The sequence below is a fragment of the Rhipicephalus sanguineus genome, chromosome 11 (assembly GCF_013339695.2).
Source record: "Rhipicephalus sanguineus isolate Rsan-2018 chromosome 11, BIME_Rsan_1.4, whole genome shotgun sequence".
Taxonomy (NCBI): domain Eukaryota; kingdom Metazoa; phylum Arthropoda; class Arachnida; order Ixodida; family Ixodidae; genus Rhipicephalus; species Rhipicephalus sanguineus.
Genome location: NC_051186.1, coordinates 30,736,907 through 30,756,102, shown reverse-complemented (window position 1 = coordinate 30,756,102; position 19,196 = coordinate 30,736,907). Strand labels below are relative to the sequence as shown.

The window sequence follows — 19,196 nt, the reverse complement described above, 5'->3', positions numbered from 1 at the left end:
TCTCATTAGCTAACTAACCACTCAGAAGCCACACAATAAGAAGAAGGGGTAAAGAATATTGACACTCACGTGATTATGAGTCCATAGTCAACGAAGCTCTCAGAAGTGCTCTTTGGTGCCAAAACAGCAAAAAGACTATCAGAAAGAGACAAGATATAAGTGGCACAGTCTGCCTGGTTGGAATGTTTTTCCAGAATGGCGAGTGAGAGCGAAACACTTGGGGCCTGGAAGAAAGTTACAAGAAATGGTAACCAGTAATTCACATCACTGAAAGTTTGTAACTCAAACGAACACTATGCAGTACTATAATTAAATCTTTTCAGACTGAAAAAAAAAGTCTTTCAGTACTATGTTTCATTTTATTTTGCACTAATAATTAGGGGAGAAGACGGAAGTCACTGCTTTAGTTTTAAAATTTCATGGCAGAAACACAGCACCCATAGAGAAGTAAGATGTCATAAATTTCAAAGTATTATTTTTCCTATTAAGGGGAGACGTGGGTCTTGAAAAAGTTTTTTATAAGTTGGGTTAAGTGACTTAAATTTAATACACTTATTCAGTTTTTTCTGCAGATTCCAAATCTTCAAGTAGATTTTTATTATCTGTATTAGAACAAAAGATATACAATTTCTGACAGCATATTTCTTAGGGTACTTCTTGGCAACTTTGCTTTGTCAAACACAAAAACTAGGGGTGTGCGAATATTCGAAATTTCGAATATTTTTCGAATAGTGTTTGCTATTCGATTCGATTCGCACTGAAATTTTACTATTCGAACTATTCGAACTTCCCAAAGACAAATGCAGTCAACGTCCGGTTGAAAGTGACCCCTTCAGATTTTTAATATGCTTCACCTCATTACATTCTCGTATTGCGGCAAAGCTGCCTTTCAAGCTCCGTTACGGTCGAACTTAGCCAAGAGACAAAGTCCGATTGGAAGTGGTCCCTAGATTTTCAATATGCTTCACCTCATCACACCTCCGTATTGCGGCAAAGCTGCCTTTCAAGCTCCGTTACGGTCGAACTTAGGCAAGAGACAGTCAACGTCTGATTGGAAGTGGTCCCTAAATTTTCAATATGCTTCACCTCATCACACCCCCGTATTGCGGCAAAGCTGGCTTTCAAGCTCCGCTACGGTCGCAAATGTATTAACTCAAGAAAACGCTGGTTTCAATATGTAGATGAAAGATGTGGCAGAGTTGGGGGCTCAATTAATGCTGTTTTGGACCTGAAATTTGGGCAGGAAGTCCAAAAAATCGGACGCCGAAGCTTTTTAGCATCCGAAATTTCAGATGTTCCTATATATCGACGTCTACGAGGCAGATTTGGAACTCCGGACTTGAAGGGAGCACACCCTTGTCCGCCACATCAGTTGGCCTTCCACAGCAGTTGAAAGAGAAGGAGAGGCTGAGGAAATGGCATCTCTGCCTATCACGTGTAAAGTGTTGTCGGCAACACTTTGGTTGCACCAAATCATGTACGTAAATACAATTCGGCCTCCGCATTGCCTCATTCTTGATAATAAAGACAACTATGAAATATGACCCTACCAGCGCTTCATCAACCTAGCGAAAAGAAACACTTTCATGTTGCTATCTCACAAGAACATACTTAGGGATTCTCTGCAACTTTTTCTGTAATTTCACTTCGAATTATTCGAAAAATGTTTGAGAAATATTCGAAAATTATTCGAAATTATTCGATTCGATTCGCACTCAATCTTTATTATTCGAATTCGCTTCGCACCCAAAATTTTGCTATTCGCACAACTCTAACAAAAACAAAATATGTGGCAAGACTGCCAGAGAGCTCGTCTAGCCGATGATGCTAATTTGATTGTTTTTATCGAACTTTGAATGCAAAATAAACGGATGAAAATATGAGTGAAAAATTTTTGTTTCATACACTTTATGATTATCGAGAATTATCATTTGGCAAACAACATTATAAGAAAATAAATAGCATCATCGGCTAGACCAGCTTTCTGGCAATCTTGCCACATACGTTGCTTTTGTGTTTGATGAAAAGAAGTTGCCAAAAATCCCCGTAAGAATTGTGCTAGAAAACGTTGCAGAACTAGCATATCTTTTGTTTTAATGCAGCTATTAAAAATCTACTCGGAGATTTGGAACCTGCAGAAAGAACTGAATAAGTGTATTAAATTTCATTCTGTTCACCCAACTATTAAAACACACTTTTCAAGACCCACGTCTCCCCTTAAGCCTGGCTCAAGAAGACTTGATCGAGCTTGCAAAGTTCAGTATGGCACTTTTAGAAAACAATGCGGTCAAACTTTCACTGATAAAAAATCCACTAGGCTTAATGATATTAAATGAAATTAATATCACAACACTGCCCTTATTTCGTTTATGCGTATTTTCTGGCTCACCAAGTCTCTTCTCATTACAAAGGGCGGCTTCATCAGGGTTATAAAATGGTATTTTACTTATAAAGCAAAAGTTAGTTTTACATTTTGTGTCAAAGGGGTCCTGAAATATTCCTCCAAGTAATCATCAAATAACTTCAGTATTAGAGTTAATTGCCACAAGAATCGAGTGCATGGCATAAGCAGCTAATGCTTCCCATACATGACAGTTCCCCTATGAAAAATTCACTGCAGTTCCAGGCAGTGAAAGGGTTAATAATAAAATATTTTTCAGTGTATTAAGTGTACTGCCAATGCAAATAGAAGACAGCATACTCGATGGTAGCAGAACTGCTCCCTGACGGCTGCGTTCTCTTCAGCACTAGTGGTCAATTGCCAGAAAAGGTGTTTAGACACAGAAGAACTACGTGGTGTCTTGATGGAGTCGGAGCGACCCCTTGCTGCATCATCTGCGCAGACCAGAACGTGTTGCACAAGTTGGTTACTCCAGTCTTGTGTGCCACCAGAAGCAATGTTGTGGTGGCGGTAAACAGCAATAACCAGTAAAAAAATGTTGTACTCCTGTATTATCCAATATCATGTAAGAATTCTATGGGCGTGAATGCTGCTGTTGAAGATGAATAACTACGCACCAATTATTTCAACAGGATGAACATGCTCCTCTGAGGACTCTGATGTAGTTTCTTCTGCATTCTTGAGCCTGAAATGTATAGGGAAGCAATGGAGCCCATGTAAGGCTAGTCAGAATGAGTTTTAAGCACTTTGCAAAAGAGAACAGCTGAAAATCCGAACTTACTTCGCAGTCTGATTGAAGCAGTCATCGCAGACCCTGACTTTGTATTGGCCAAAGCCCTCCACAACCATGGTCTGCTGAGAACACGTGTAGCACACAACACGGCCGCAGCGCCGACAGTGGTGTCTTCGGCTGAACTGCAGACAAAACAAAACTTTGAAAATGAACATAATGCTCAACGACTACAAACAAAAGGCTAAAGTTACTTTGCGTAAGGTTACCGCTGAAAGAACTTGCAATACCAAGATCATGCCACTTTCTCAAATGGCACCGTTGCCGTGAATGCTTTCATTTATTGTTTGCCTCGCAAGATCTTCCTGGATGAATGTACCCAAGTAACACACAGGTACTACTACTATACTACTATGCACCTCGGTGAAACCCGTGTGACAAGATTGCTGTGGTACAGTATTGCGCTGCTACCCAGCATGCACTTTGCAAATGGCAACTGCTTCCTACAAGATTTTGACGAACACATTTGCATTTGTTCCCTCCTCCTTTTCTTTTTACACATTTGGACATCACACAAAGCCTCAGGCAAGATGACATGAGCCGGTGGAATCTGCAATCTCGCCTGTTCAGGCTATTGTTACAAGAATTTTATTCGACTATTCTTCTCGAAGGCATGGGTGACATACGTGTGGCTTTCAATAAGGGGGTTCACAAATAATGGCAAACACTAAGTCCACCGCTGGCAAACTACACTTGGAGTGTGCCAACACTCACCATTGCAAGAAGAAGCTGTCTTGTACAGTCCACCAATGGCAACGCCAGGTAAACTTGACGTTTCCATCATGACAGTTGTTTGTTTATGTATACAAAATAATCTTACATGCTTCTAAATAATCCGAACTCCTGTAGTAGACAAGGCACATCACTATAGATGGCTACAATTACATAAAATAGCAACATTATGCAAGTGGACCACAAAGTACCTTCAACCAACCAACCAGCTAGCCCAGTCTCAAACGTTATTATAATATACAATGCACACAGATTGCAACACAGCATCAAAACTTTTAGTGTAGTAACTGGTATGCAGAATTGCCAAAAATAACTGCATTGTCACTGCAAATCTGGAAGTTGGCAGAAATGTTGGCTCTGATGTAAGCGTTCGATTTGAAATTATGCCAATGTGACACGAACTGAAGACGGTAGAAATGAAAGTATGTGTATTACTCAGCCCTAAATGGTCACGTTTCAATCCATGACCACTGTACATATAAATTAAACGACTATGTTTTACTTTCTAGACCACCATCTCTTATTCTTAGACCAACATATGTGAGAAATACAGTAATCCATCGTTATAACGAAATCGCTTTACTCGAAATATCGCTTTATTTGAAATTTCTTCTGGTCCCAACCATGAAGATTCATACGCTAGCATACCTGTGTGCATGTGTGAGAATACTTTAAAAACAGAAAACACAGTGGCAATGAACAACACTGGCAAATTCCTTCATGCACACGAAAAATGATGCAAGGTGTGATTTAGAAAGAGGGCAGCAAACAAGAGACATTTACCATACTAAAGTATTCAACGTGGCAAGCCATGCAACATGACACAGCCGCGTCAGGCGTCCATTCCGACTGTGGAGGTGGTTTCACTGGCATTGTGAACATGGCACCTTCAGAGTCCTTTGCTGAGATGCTTCCAGCAGACTGCGAAGTTGTATCGGTCTCAGCTGAATGAAAAGAAGGTGTGAGGGTTACTTTAATGTTCAAAGTTTCAAAGTAGACATCCTCACGAAATGCACAGGCACTCACAAGGACATTTGAACACAACACAAGCTATGCAAAGTGCACAACCTTTGTTATGTACAAATTTTGCTAAAACCAGCTAAAACCCTTGTGGTGGGTTTCCTATTGACATTAGCAGACTTTGCGAATTTTTTTCAGTTCCAAGTTTGTGCAGCACAAATAAAAGGGGGTAAGAAGGAACACAGAAGCTATGTGGACTGTCTCCATTTATGCTGCGCAAACTTAGTACCCAGGAATATGTACCAGTTATTATGTGAGCGAATTCTTTAGGAGATATTTGTTGATATTTATTATGGCCATATCTTAAAGGAATTCCAGTGCGACTAAATAGGATTGAAAGGTATGTCTCCGAGATGCCAAGCTCACAAAAGCTCATAAAGTCAACAGAGTCAATCTGTATGAACAACAGGACCTGCTTGCCAAGTTACCTCCTAAGACAAGCGATAATGTCATCATAACCTTACGCTTTGTTTTGTAATGTTATTTTTAACTGCACTCAAATCCTTAAGATCTAACAGATCAGAACTGTATGTAGACTCAAATTTTGAAACGATGAATTACTGGAATATGTAATGAAGTAAATTTGTTACAAAATATGTATTGCTGACTTCACCATGTAACAAATTTACTAGAGCTGTGCGAATAGCAAAATTTTGGGTGCGAAGCGAATTCGAATATTGAAGTAAGAGTGCGAATCGAATCGAATATTTTTCGAATATTTCTCGAATATTTCTCGAATATTTTTCGAATACTTCGAAGCGAAATTGCAGAAAAAAAGTTAGAGGATTCCTAAGCATATTCTTATGAGATAGGAACATTAAAGTGTTTCTTTTCGCTAGGTTGATGAAGCGCTTGCGGGGTGGTGTTTCATAGTTGTCTTATCAAGAATGAGGCAATGTAGAGGCCGAATTGTATTTATGTACATGATTTGGTGCAACCGAAGTGTTGCCGACAACACTTTACACGTCATAGGCAAAGATGCCATTTCCTCAGCCTCTCCTCCTCTGTCAGCTTCTGTGGAAGCCCAACTGACGTGGCGGACAAGGGTGTGCTCCCTTCAAGCATAGGTCAGCAAACTCACTCATGAGTCGACTCACTCAGGTTCACTCAGACTCAGATCAAGCCGTGAGTCTGAGTTTGAGTGAGTCCAGGTGAGTAATATTTTGATGAGTCTGAGTCCGAGTGAGTCTGATTGAGAAAATTTTAGGTAGTCTGAGTCCGACTGAGTCCGGTTGAGGAAAACTTTGGTGAGTGTGAGTCCGAGTGAGCCCTAAGCGCTAAATATATTTCGTGAGTGAGTCTGAGTGAGCTCCATGCCTTTTTGCCGACCTATTGTTCTATCTACACCACTTCAGCATTACTGTCAGCCTAATGTCGGCTCACGTCTATACTCGCGCCGAGTCACAAGTGCTTCAAAGTCCCAGAGCTGATATGCCAGCTCAGTATTTATTGATCAGAGGCGTGAGTTAGAGAGTGTGGGGGGAGGTTCCATGACTTGCTCCCACCAACATTTTCACGGGAAGTTCTTGATAAATTTATCTCGTGTGAGTCATATCTTTCAATAAAAATATCCTAAACGGTTTGCAACCACTGATAATTCATATTTGAATGTAACAGATCAAAATGCGCCAAGTAGACCACCAATTATGCGAGATATTGGGGATAAAGAGCATTGACATCATGGTCGAAAAAGCCAATTATACGCTGACGGACTCATGAGTCGACTCACTCAGACTCAGATAGAGCTGTGAGTCTGAGTCTGCGTGAGTCCGAGTGAGTAATAATTTGGTGAGTTTGAGTCCGAGTGAGTCCGGCTGAGAAAAATTTCAGTGAGTCTGAGTCCGAGTGAGCCCAGCTGAGGAAAATTTTCGTGAGTCTGAGTCCGAATGAGCTCTAAGGGCAAAATATAATTCATGAGTGAGTCTGAGTGAGCTCCGCATTTTTTGCCAACCTATGCCTTCAAGTCCAGAGTTCCAAATCTACCTCGTAGACGTCGATATATAAGAACATCTAAAATTTTGGATGCTACAAAGGTTCGGCTTCCGATTTTTCGGACTTCCTGCCCAAATTTCAGGTCCAAAACAGTATTAATTGAGCCCCCACCTCTGCCACATCTTTTATCTCCAAGTTGGAACCAGCGTTTTCTTGAGCTAATACATTGGCGACCGTAGCGGAGCTTGAAAGGTAGCTTTGCCGCAATACCGGGGTGTGATGAGGTGAAGCATATTGAAAATCTAGGGACCACTTCCAATCGGACGTTGACTGTCTCTTGGCCAAGTTCGACCGTAACGGTGCTTGAAAGGCAGCTTTGCTGCAATACGAGAGTGTAATGAGGTGAAGCATAGTGAAAATTTAGGGACCACTTCCAATCGGACGTTGCGTCTTGGCTAAGTTCGACCGTAACGGAGCTTGAAAGACAGCTTTGCCGCAATACGAGAGTGTAATGAGGTGAAGCATATTAAAAATCCGAAGGGGTCACTTTCAATCGGACGGTGACTGTATTTGTTTTTGGGAAGTTCAAATAGTTCGAATAGTAAAATTCCAGTGCGAATCGAATCGAATAGCAAACACTATTCGAAAAATATGCGAAATTTCGAATATTCGCACACCCCTAAAATTTACGCTTTTAACAAACGGGAGATATACCAAGGTATCTTCAGTCTAGCTGCTACCTCGTTGTAACAAAGGTCGACCATACATGCATTTTCACTTTGTCTGTATCTGCTCATAACGAACGCTACCAATAGGAGAGGGGCCAGACAAGTAAACGCAAAAGAATTGAAAGGCTAAATATTCCTGCTCTTACACAACGCATAAGCGTACACACACATACACATGAATGAACACGTGTGCAGCCCTCACAGCGTTGAGTTGGCATCAGAAGAAGCTCCAGAGCTTTGGAAGCATACTTCTTCAGCAGATCATTGGCAGCATCTCTGGTGAAGGGAGAGTGATCGCTGTCCAGGAAACTGGCCGTTGCTTCGAGAGACCTTCCTACGGAATCCACCTGACGGGATGTGAAAGGAATGAGATTAGTAAGTACACAATGGTGCCAGAAAGCTGACCAAACACCGAGAGTAATCATAAGTAGGATGGAAAACTGGGCGAGTTGGTGCAGGTTCATTGCAGCTAACAGTGCAAAACACGTAGACGAGGAAGCAAGAAGTGGACACGGCACAGTGCTGCGCCGTGTCTACTTCTTGCTTCCTCGTCTACGTGTTTTCCGCTGCAATGAGTAATCATAAGCGTAGCATTTAAAAGGGCCCTGTAACAGAAACTAAGCATGTCGTTTTAATCGCTTCTTCTGGCACTATGAATTGCGGCAATATAGCAACTTGAGTTGGAACGCCGAAAATAATGTAGTCGTGATTTTATCTGAATGAAGAAACCACCTTCTGCTCCAACTACAGTGCAACACAACAGTGATTTTCGGTGTGATAATAAACTAAGAGTCAGATTGGGTAACATATAGAACTTCGCATTCAAATTCAGCTGTAGCTGTTTCATTTCAAATGATGACTTTTCAACCAAGATTACTGAAAAAAAAAAAGAAAGAAAGCAATAGCATAGCTGGATTTGCAACATGGAACATGGAAAGCAGCATGGATTTGCAAACAAATGAAAAACTGAAGATACAATATCATCAGTTGTCTAACGAAATCAATTCATTTCATTCCCGTTAAAAAGAAAACAAAATCCACAAAATCAAGAGACTGACCTCTGCATTCATCAGCAGCATTTCAAGAAGCAGGGCAGGGTCGTTGACAAGACATGAGTAACTCTGTTGCTTTTCTGAGTTGATGCACATATACATCTGGAAAGCAACATTTAAGCCACAGTGTTAAACAACCAAAAGCAAAAACCCAGTGACATATACTATGGTGTTCTATACTGTAAAATAAACTCGCACTGTGAAACCCAGATATATTGAACACAAGTGACGCCACAAAACAGTTCGATATACAGTCGAACCCACTTATAACGATCCCACATATAACAATCTATCGGTTATAACGACCATATTTCGGTGCACTTACGATTTTCCTATGCTAACCATTGATGCTGCGTCCACATATAGCGAACATTCTTCAAAGCCTCCTACTTTTACAATGAACACTTCAGACACAGTCGCGGTAAAAATATGGCGCATACGAAGCGAAAAAAAAGTTAAAACATTCCTTCTAAAGCGTGACAGGGGAGCGCGCTCGCGCGTGCCCCGCTCCAGTTAACTCGCGACCACGGTGCTCGCGACTAAGATATCCCAGATCGGCGAGCACCGCATGCAGATTTCGGACGCTGCGAGCGAGGTCACTCACTTTCCAGGCATTTCTTCAGTGGCAGAATGGCAGTGAGGAAGAAAAAAAATAGTAGGCAGCATGAAGCCTTGCGGTCAGCTTTCGCACGGTACCCTATCCTGACACCATTCTCTGCAGCTACGACTGCCTGCGATGAACCAAACAATGCCTTGGAACGCAAGAAGGCATAAATGCAAGAAGTGATAACCGTGATAACTTTCCATCGTAAAAAGGTTCACTGCATCCCTAAACTCGTCGACGCCACAATGTGCCGCAAAAGGTCGTCCGTCTTTTCGGTAACGGCAGAGACCGGTCGATCGGTGATTACGACTTCCGCGTGATTGCGGCGATGCTTTCGCGGATAAGCATCAGAAAAGAGCGAAGGCGAGGTGACAGCCGCCGATGAACGTGCCATTTGCCTCATAGCCGACAAGCTTATCACAGTCATCTGTAGATATCCGCTCGGCTGCGTGTGTGGCGTACGCCGTACACTGCGGATTGACAGCGGTACGAGCGCGCCATGCTGGCTGCCGTTCGCAAGTTCGCCGCCGCCGCGTCGTGCGAGACCGCAAGTGCGCGTCGCTTTGTAGAAACGAAAGTAGCTCGCTGTTGTTGAGTGGCGCGGGCACCGAGAAACGTCGATGCACTGACAGCGAGCATATACTGCGTGTTTGACTACGTGACAATTCAAGTGCGCCGCGCATCGTCGTGCAGGGCCGCGAGAGCATCGCGGAGACGTCGAGTGCGCGTTGCTTGCAAAATGCTTGTTTTTGCCGCGTTGAACGAAGAGGCTAGTCACCACACCCGTGCACGGTCCGGAGTGAAGCAAGCACGAAGAACGTACTACAAACGCGCGCATACAACATACAGCAATCGGCCCGGCAGTGACTCCGCGAGCCGAGTAGGCGACGCGCTGCACGCAACTAGCCAGGGATGATCGGCTCCACATCGCGGTACCGCGCTTCGGTGAAATGGTGTCAGCTTATTGCAAAGGCGGTTAATTCACTCGTGAGCACGCAGCGGGCGACGCGAAAAGGCTTAGCTTGTCACCGAAGGGGTTGTTAGCACTTTAATAAAAGTGCAAAGAAAAAAAAAAAGGCTTGGCCGCTAAGCGCACGTTTTTAAGGGCGAGTCCATATACAACGAACTACTGATATAACGACCACTTTTCGCGACACTTTCGAGTTCGTTATAAGCGGGTTCAACTGTATTGCTATCACGGGATACTTACACACCTGCCTGTAGCTCACCTAAAACTCTGCACATCGTGGACAGTCTCAGGACAAGTGGGAATTTACAGATTCGTTTCTCTAAGGCAACATCAGAGGCATAAAAGTTTAGTTATTACTGTAAATTTTCACCTACACCTTTCTGTGGAATGCACATATTGCGTCGGGCGTACCTCACATTCAGGCATGTGTGTTGTGGTGGCCCACAACATACAGGCTTGAATGTGTGTTCACAAAAATGCACGGTCCCTCAATGTGCACAATTTAAAATGTGGCATTTGCAGGGAATATCTCAAGTGATGTGGACTGAAGCATATTACCCGAAGACCAATTCCCGTGCGCTGGTATGAGATCAATTCAACATCCATGAGGCAGTCTCTGAAGGTCTCTGTCAAATAGTCAAGCAGCAATATCTTCCCCTCTGCGTTGGGCAGTCGATCAAGCACCCTCTGCCAAAGTGGAAACGCTTCGCCGTCCCTGTTCAGTCCATCAGTGAGCTGGCAAAAAAATTTATACAATTAGGAACATGAAACACCAGGCGTTTCTTTAGCGCCAATAGAATCTTTTAAAATTCTAATTGTCCAGTTGAACTGCTAGAAAGAAGCAGACATTACTTGCACAAGAAACTGCAGGGTCACTTTAACAAATTTGTTGGGCCCAAAAGTCTTTTTTTTTGTAATTGTATTTTGTAATTGTTAAAAAAATAAACTTTCAAGCTTGCCCAAAAATGTATATTTGAAAAACAAATTTAACTAATTGAAGCAATCGAATTCTATGTAGATTGGAATAAATCTTAGAAGTGGCAGCAGTTGTGAAGTGCGTGCCATAAAAATTGCAATAAAAACACACTGTAGCTCCCAACGTGTTCACAAGACACCTTTTTATGATCACTGCTGAACAAAATAACTAAGACACCAATGAAATAACTCAAACAATTCACTAGAATATAATTTAAAATACTATGCAGTTTTACACCAATTCTGATACCGTATAACTGTCTGATGCTGTAAAGAATGTCTCACCACAAGCTAAAACAAGACACTGATAACAGGAAAGAGAAAAAAATCCCGTTAAATGCTCAAGTTATATGCAAAAATACAAAATTAACAGTACATGCAATGTGATATGGTAGATGGAACTACGCAGCATTAAGAGCCTATGTACTTGCTAATAAATAGCATCAAGTTTGATGTAGATAACTTTTTATGCAGTGCATACCCTGAAATCATAGAAAATGCTCACCTTGAATGCTTCATTTGACTTGGGCGGTGACTGCATTAGTAGGTGGAGTGCCTTGAGCTCAGTGGCAATCTGCAAAGTATGAAATTTTGTCGCAATGTTTCAGTCAGCAGAACAGGACTTCACTCTAAAAAAAGAGACAGGGCGTGCAAACAAGGAAACAAGAAAGAAGTCAGGTCCACTTCTTTCTTGTGTCCTTGTTTGCATGCCCTGACTCTTTTTTTAGAATGAATACGTACCAACTAGCTCAGCTCTCTATTATTCTAAGGACTTCACTTCAGCCCAAATGTCAAGTATGGAGCTCTGCTATAGCATTGCATCATAATATTATTATATTGCGCATAACATGGCAAAGTTATGTAGAATAAAGTAGCACTGTATGAAAGTTCATTGTATATCATTGTATGCACTCTGCACTGAAATTATGTCCACATTATAATCTCTGTCGAGTTAATGGGCACTTGAAGCTCTACGTTACATATACACACTTCTTTTGGAGCCTTTGCTTTCGCCCGAGTATCAAAAGAATAAAGTACGATTTAATTTGTTCTGCTATTGAGCAATGTGGGCAGCAACTTCTGTGCCAGAAAACTGCATATTATGTAAAGCTCTCAAAACTGCAAAAACGTCCTTATTGTCCTTCTTCCTAGGTCAGTAGTTATCAACTTTTAGTTGTCAGGCAACCTCCGAGGTGATCACATCCTTCAAATGAAACCGCTTCCATTTCATTCATTCATTTCATTTTATTATACTGTCGGCCCCATTTGGACTATAACAGGGGTGGAAAAAACAAACATACGTACTAGAAAATAGGTACTCCCTATACAACTTCTATTATACATAACAATAAATGACAAGAAATAGCTAAAGTACTTTGCTTTTGAGGACAGAAAAATAAGCAAAATATGAACATATACATATTTATACACTACATCATTTAGGCTTTCTAAGAAAGAAGTATCTGGCCATTACTTGCTATTTACAGCAATAGCTATTCATATATTTCTCAGCCACATTCATTGCATCGCCATACGTTACTGTCAGAAGCACTTGGTATTGGGCTGGTTGGTGCATTTTATGAACCAATGATAAACTTAGCGCCAAGACCACAACTTAAAAAAGAACACAGAGACAGGGCGGGAGCTAATTTTCAACTGTTTATTTCTTTAGGGCAACAGTCATGTTAAGACGCTTTCCAGACACCTTGCTCTCACCTTGCTTAGCAATACTAACAGTCACATTACAGATTATGCATTTCAGAGACATACAAACTTACCGCTGTGTCATACGATCTTTAACTCCCTTTTTTATGAAAAACGCTTCCAAGATTTCGCAGGCTACATTGTTTTGGCTCCTTCCCAGGATTCGCAACTCCACGAAGCGTGGCTTCCGTCCACATAAGTGATGTGCGTGCTTAAGTCGTGCTTCATGGCAACACCTTTCACTAAGCGCTTATGATGACGATGATACCGCTGCTACACATTATTAGTACTAATAACAATGATGACTGTGTTCAGTTAATGTTACGTTCCATGTGTTACGATGAGATGGGAAGAAAGCTTCACCAAAAAAATGCATACAAAACGTCCCAGAGGTAAGATGCCTCACCAGAAAGTTGATTTCCCAGCTAACAGTGTTCATTTACCTGAAAACGTCCAAGGTCACCAACAATAACCTCATCATTCAATAAACAATAACTTAAACTAGTGTTAGTCAGTTTTTGTTACATATCAAGTGTTTCCCGATACTACCTACAAACATCATTAAACGATTAAATAAACCAACAGTTCTATCGGCCCGTGATACTAGACGACTTCAAAAGTGACGCATTACAAGAGAAATACATATACTAAGTGCGAACCTTACCTTGAAACATTCTGCGCTGACGGTATGCAGGTCAGACCACTGGCTAGCTATATCACATAACGAAAACTTGTACAGCTTCTGCAGAACAAAGAGTGGGTCGGATGCTGACTTCAAAGCTATGTCCTTCCAGGTGCAATGTTCTTCATCACCACACCTTCGTAAGTTCTCTGCAATCTGTGAATAAATAAAGTGAGCGATTTAGTGAGTAATGCTGAAAGTAACGTGCACTGTACACAATGTGCATACAAGAAAACATTGCTGAAAAGTTCCGAAAAAAAAAGTTAACACAAGATTATTCTACTGTCCATAAAGACGCATGATCAGGACCACATAAATTGAAAAAAGTATTTGCAATGCTCCCTACAGAGAGTGTGTGAACATAATAACTGTAACAAAATGTAAGGTTGAAACTGAAATAAAACTGCGCAGGGGGCAGAACACAAGTAGAAGTAGACAGGACGAGTGCAAACTAACTGGATTTATTGACGACATCAATGTCGTTTCAGTCTCAGTTTCAATGTCGTACCAACTAGCCCCCCAGCACACTTTACTTGAGAAAATGGAAGGCACCAACAAAGTTTCACACTGCAGCTGTCTATCTTATAATAATTGCTGGGGTTTAACATACCAAAATGTCTCTATCTTAATGTGTAAACAATATGACTTCCATACCCACAGTCTCATTCTGTAAATTCCAACTTGGGCTACTATTTACCTGCTTTAAAATTCAACTGTGGTCCAACAACTTAAAAGAAACCTATGCAGTTTCTTTGTTTCATACTTTCAAGTTGCATCGAATTGCAGAAAAAGCTATTAACATTCTGCGGTTGTTGGAAGAAAGAAAAGGAGTAAAATCCTGCCAGCTGTTCTGTCTATGGTGGGCATCTCAACAAAGATGACTGGCAACAGAGGCAAGCAACAAGAGTGGGACTCTAACAAAAAGGGGAACACAACAGATGAAAGTGCAAACCGAGAAGAAAAGCAAAATATGCAATGGACCTCTGTTATTTCAACTCCGGATAACTCGATTTTTCAGCTAATTCAATCTTGATCAAAGGTGCCAGCTGACTCCCCATACATATCTATTGCACGAAACTTTTGCTACTTCTGCCCTAAGTCAGCCTATGCCGTATAATTCGAACTTGGTTGCTCATCTTACACCTGCTCAACCCCAATGATGACTGCTGTAATTGTTTCAATAGCGGCAGCATCGGACTTTGGGGTACTTAGGAACAGTAAATGCAACAAACACACGTCATCTCCTGCTAAAATCACCAAATCTTCACCTGCCCTACCAAGATACCACAAAAATGCTAGCTCACAATGAATTATTACAGCATCGATCTGATTCTAACAGTCGCTCTTAATTTTTCTGAAAAAGTTGTTCGTCCACAATTTTCTCAGGTGCTGTGATCAGATACAAAGCTGCTTCACTGTCATTTTGAAGTTAATTTTCTATTTTGGAACCATAAAACGTAGGTGCTCGTTTGATTCAGGGAACGTGTTGCAAACATATCAAGCACTGCCATATGATTCAGTATTTTGTTGCTTTTCCTGCCTCTTGCTGAATTCGAAACACTGGACAATTTAACCAATTTTGTCAGACCTATCTCGCTTGAATTAATGGAAGTGGACTGTATAATATTACATTATTTTCAATAGCAACGATTAGTACAACTTACTCATGTCATGAGTGCAACCAGGCATGATAGGTCATTGTATGAGGGGGCCATCGTGAATAGAGGAAGATTCCAGAAATTTGCAGGGTTGCCACCCTTGTTCAAGTGACAGCATGAATTCACTTGCATCTCACAAAGGAAGACATGCAAGTGGAGGCCAGATCTGTTTGTGCCATACACTGTATTTTCTTGCATATAACCCGAACTAAATATACAAAAAATTCGGAGCTGAAGTGGGGGTGCGGTTTAGAAACAAATTTCGGTGCACAAGGTGGCTTCATAGTAATGCAAGGAAGGCGGCTTCACGGCAACATGCTTTCGTTTTTCAACACTTTGTAGTTGGGGGTGCAGGTTATACGCAGGGGTGGGTCATACACAAGAAAATACAGTATCAGCATACGTTATCTGCAAGGTTGGGTGTAGTAGAGCAAGTTGTGCGTTCACTTTGCAAGTGGAAGGAGATATTGTGGGGTGTACAACAGCTCTGGGCACTTGTCAGGAGTTTATCGTGCATGTTAAAGCACCCCAGGTGGTCGAAATTTCCGGAGTTCTCCACTACGACATCTCTCATAATCATATCGTGGTTTTGGGACGTTAAACCCCAGATATTATTATTATTATTATTATTGTCAGGAGTTTAGGCCTAACAAACCTGACAGTTATATGTTGAAAAATATGAAACTCTTGGCACTTTGCAAAACCTGGCGCTACATTTGAAGGAAATGCAGCAAAATGCAAAAATGCAAACAAAAGAGGGAATAGGCGTACATAAAAGGCTCTCACCTCCTGATACAAATTGAACCTGTTGAGCTCTTCAGAGACTTCCTTGTGCAGCTCCACATCTCCAGCATACAGGCATTCTGACTTCAACATTTCTAGAGCTTCAAGCGCATGTGTGTCGGGCCAGTGCACATAGTTTGCCAGCATGCAGTCAAACCGCAAACGAAGATCCCTGATCCTCATGGCATACATCCAAGGTCCAGAGGCACTAAACGGGCAAAAAATGACAAAACCAGCGAATTAACAAAGAACAGAACTCCTGTAATAAAGATTTTAGCCATACATGATTAAAAACAGGGTAAAAGAGAAAAACATTTGTGGGTCGCGCAAATATGGTACAATGCTCCTGTTTCGTGTAGCATGTATTACATGCAGTGATAGAGTGGGAACGGTAAAAATGGCAGGTGCAAATTATACACAACAGCATAGTAAGAAAAACACAGGTAAGCGCAACTTGTCTGTGTTTTTCTTACTGTGTCGTTGCGTATAATTTGCACACACCATTTTTACCTTTCAAGAATGAACCAACTCGCCCTGAAACAAGTTTTATTGAAAGAGCCAGAGTTCGCGATAGACAACCAGGCCTTATATTCTGTAAAAGTGTGTGTAAAAGCCATTCACCGAAGAATAAAGATGAACTGGTGCACATACATCATTCATCATTGCTGGGGTTTAACGTCCCAAAATCACGATACGATTATGAGGAATGCCGTAGTGGAGGGCTCCGAAAACTTTGACCACCTGGGGTTCTTTAACGTGCACCTAAATCTAAGTACACAGGCCTCAAGCATTTTCGCCTCCATCGAAAATGCAGCCACCGCGGCCGGGATTCGATCCCGCGACCTTTGGGTCAGCAGTTGAGCACCATGGTGCACATACAATAGACATCCTCAACTCATGACCGGTAAATTACCACTGTTACTAAAACGCAAAGTGTACAACCATTGCATTTTGCCAGTTCTAACATATGGGGCAAAAACTTGGAGAATTACAAAGAAACTGGAAAAGAACCACACAGTGTGCAAGGGAATGAAAAATGATCGGCATAACACTAAGAGATGGGAGGAGAGCAGAGTGGATTAGAGGACAAACAGGGGTAGCCGATATACTAGTTCATATTAAGATGTGGGAGAGCACGCGCGCCCATTTCCTTTCCTTAAGGCAAGCGCGATTGGGAACTGACAGCAGGAGCGAAGGAACCACTAGGAGAGGAGCACAGTCGCCCTTTCCGAACAACCCCTTCTTTCCCGCTACTCCTCGCGCTAATCCTCGCATCCTGGCTCGCGGGAAAGGGAACTCGCCCTGCGAGGGAATCAACCCTCGCGGTGGGGAGGGACACGGGAGGTGAACAAAACTGCCGACCAGGCAGGGAGTTTGTGATTCAAACAGACGCAAGCGACTTGGGCTTAGGAGCAATTCTGCTTCAGGAGCATGGAGGTGCCCTCCGACCGATTGCGTTCGCGAGCCGTTCGTTGACGCCGGCGGAGAGGAACTACTCGGTAACAGAGAAAGAGTGTCTCGCGATAGTTTTCGCTCTCCGTAAGTTTGACTATTACATCGACGGAGTGGCGTTTGTTATTGAGACAGACCACATGGCGCTCACGTGGTTGAGGCGCTTGAACGAACCAAGTGGCCGCCTGGCTCGTTGGGCATTGCTTCTGCAGCGTTACGACTTCACCGTACGCTACCGCAAGGGCAAGAACAATGCCGCGGCCGACGCACTATCGCGTGCTCCAGTCCGTCACGAGACTGACCCGGAACGGACTGAGAGCGAGACACTCGAAGTAGCGCTAACGGAAACAGTAGAACGAACGTCAGTTCAAGGCACAAGCGTGAACCACGTAGAGGCTGTTGTTAGCGCGGGGATTGTTTTCAGCAGAAGGGAGCTGTTAGAAGCTCAGCAGAAAGATCCGTTTTGTCGAAAGGTGTTCGACGGGCTCCGGGAGCCGGGTGGCGAGGCCACCGCGCACACGGGGACAGCTGGTATTGCTGTCGGTGCGGAGCGCTCGGCAACAGCTGGTAATGCTGTGAGCGCGCTGGATTCTTATCTGCTGGATTCTGATGGCGTCCTGCTGAGGTACATCCCATCCGACGATGACACAAGTGAGTCATTCAAGGTCGTGATACCGCGCAAGTTGAGAGGAGCACTGCTTCGCTACTTTCATGACTCGTGCATTGCTGGGCATGCGAGCGGCCCTAAGACTTATGCTAAGTTGTGTCGCCTCGCTACCTGGCCAGGCATGAAGCGGGATGTGATTCGTTACGCCCGTTCATGCCACGTGTGCCAAAGCGTCAAGCCCCGAGGCGGACGACCGCCCGGCCTCATGCAGCCGATCAACAGCCAGACTCCCTGGCAAATCGCGGCATGTGACGTAATGGGACCGTACCCCACAACTCCTAGCAGAAACAAATTCTTGCTGGTGATCACGGATCACTTCACTAAGTGGGTAGAACTTTTCCCCCTTAGAAAGCTGACGGCTCGTGTGATCTTGGATAAGTTGATGGAGGTTTTCACCAGGTTTGGTTTCCCTGAGCAGTTGATAACAGACAACGCGTCTTATTTTACTGCGAAGGTGTTTGTTGACACGTGTGCCGCGCTTGGCATTAAGCACAAGAAAACAACCACCTACCATGCTCAGTCGAACCCCACGGAACGAGTTAATCGCAACGTCAAGCACATGCTTGTCGCGTTCTCTGAAAGGCACAAGGACTGGGATACCTACCTTCCAGAGATCGGGTTTGCGTTGCGATCGACTGTGAACCGCTCGACTGGGTATGCGCCTTCTTTTCTAAACCTGGGAAGAGAACTGCCGAATCCGATGGAGACTGTACTCGCGGATCGCAGTGGAGTGCCAGTGGCGTCATCAGCACGAGCTGAATACGCAGCGCAGTTGCGCGAGAAGCTAGCGGAAGTTTTACGTAAAGCACGCAGTAATCTCGGCACTGCTAGGGCACAACAGAAGGCGCAGTACGACCGCTCGCATCGGAACGTACACTACGAAGTGGGCGATCTGGTGCTGCGACGCCATCATGTTCTTAGCGACGCTAGCAAACAGTTTGCAGCCTCGCTGGCACCGAAATGGTCCGGGCCGTACCGAGTGCGAGAGAAGGTTTCCTCGCTTGTTTATCGGCTCGCGAACATGAAAGGCAAACCGAGCGGCGGAC

The 19,196-nt window shown here is 43.2% G+C and overlaps 1 protein-coding gene across 1 annotated transcript in view; it reads right to left on the bottom strand.

Annotated features, from left to right (window-relative positions):
• Positions 1–19,196, bottom strand: part of LOC119373516 (zinc finger FYVE domain-containing protein 26) — a 78,285-nt gene that overhangs the window by 29,197 nt on the left and 29,892 nt on the right. The window contains exons 22-32 of the mRNA XM_037643567.2: positions 16,035–16,239; positions 13,573–13,746; positions 11,710–11,778; positions 10,788–10,964; positions 8,662–8,757; positions 7,806–7,950; positions 4,707–4,867; positions 3,183–3,316; positions 3,019–3,086; positions 2,702–2,835; positions 70–224 (exon numbers count right to left, since the gene is read on the bottom strand). Of these exons, the coding sequence (XP_037499495.2) occupies positions 70–224; positions 2,702–2,835; positions 3,019–3,086; positions 3,183–3,316; positions 4,707–4,867; positions 7,806–7,950; positions 8,662–8,757; positions 10,788–10,964; positions 11,710–11,778; positions 13,573–13,746; positions 16,035–16,239 (1,518 nt within the window). The remainder of the gene's footprint in view (positions 1–69; positions 225–2,701; positions 2,836–3,018; positions 3,087–3,182; positions 3,317–4,706; positions 4,868–7,805; positions 7,951–8,661; positions 8,758–10,787; positions 10,965–11,709; positions 11,779–13,572; positions 13,747–16,034; positions 16,240–19,196) is intronic.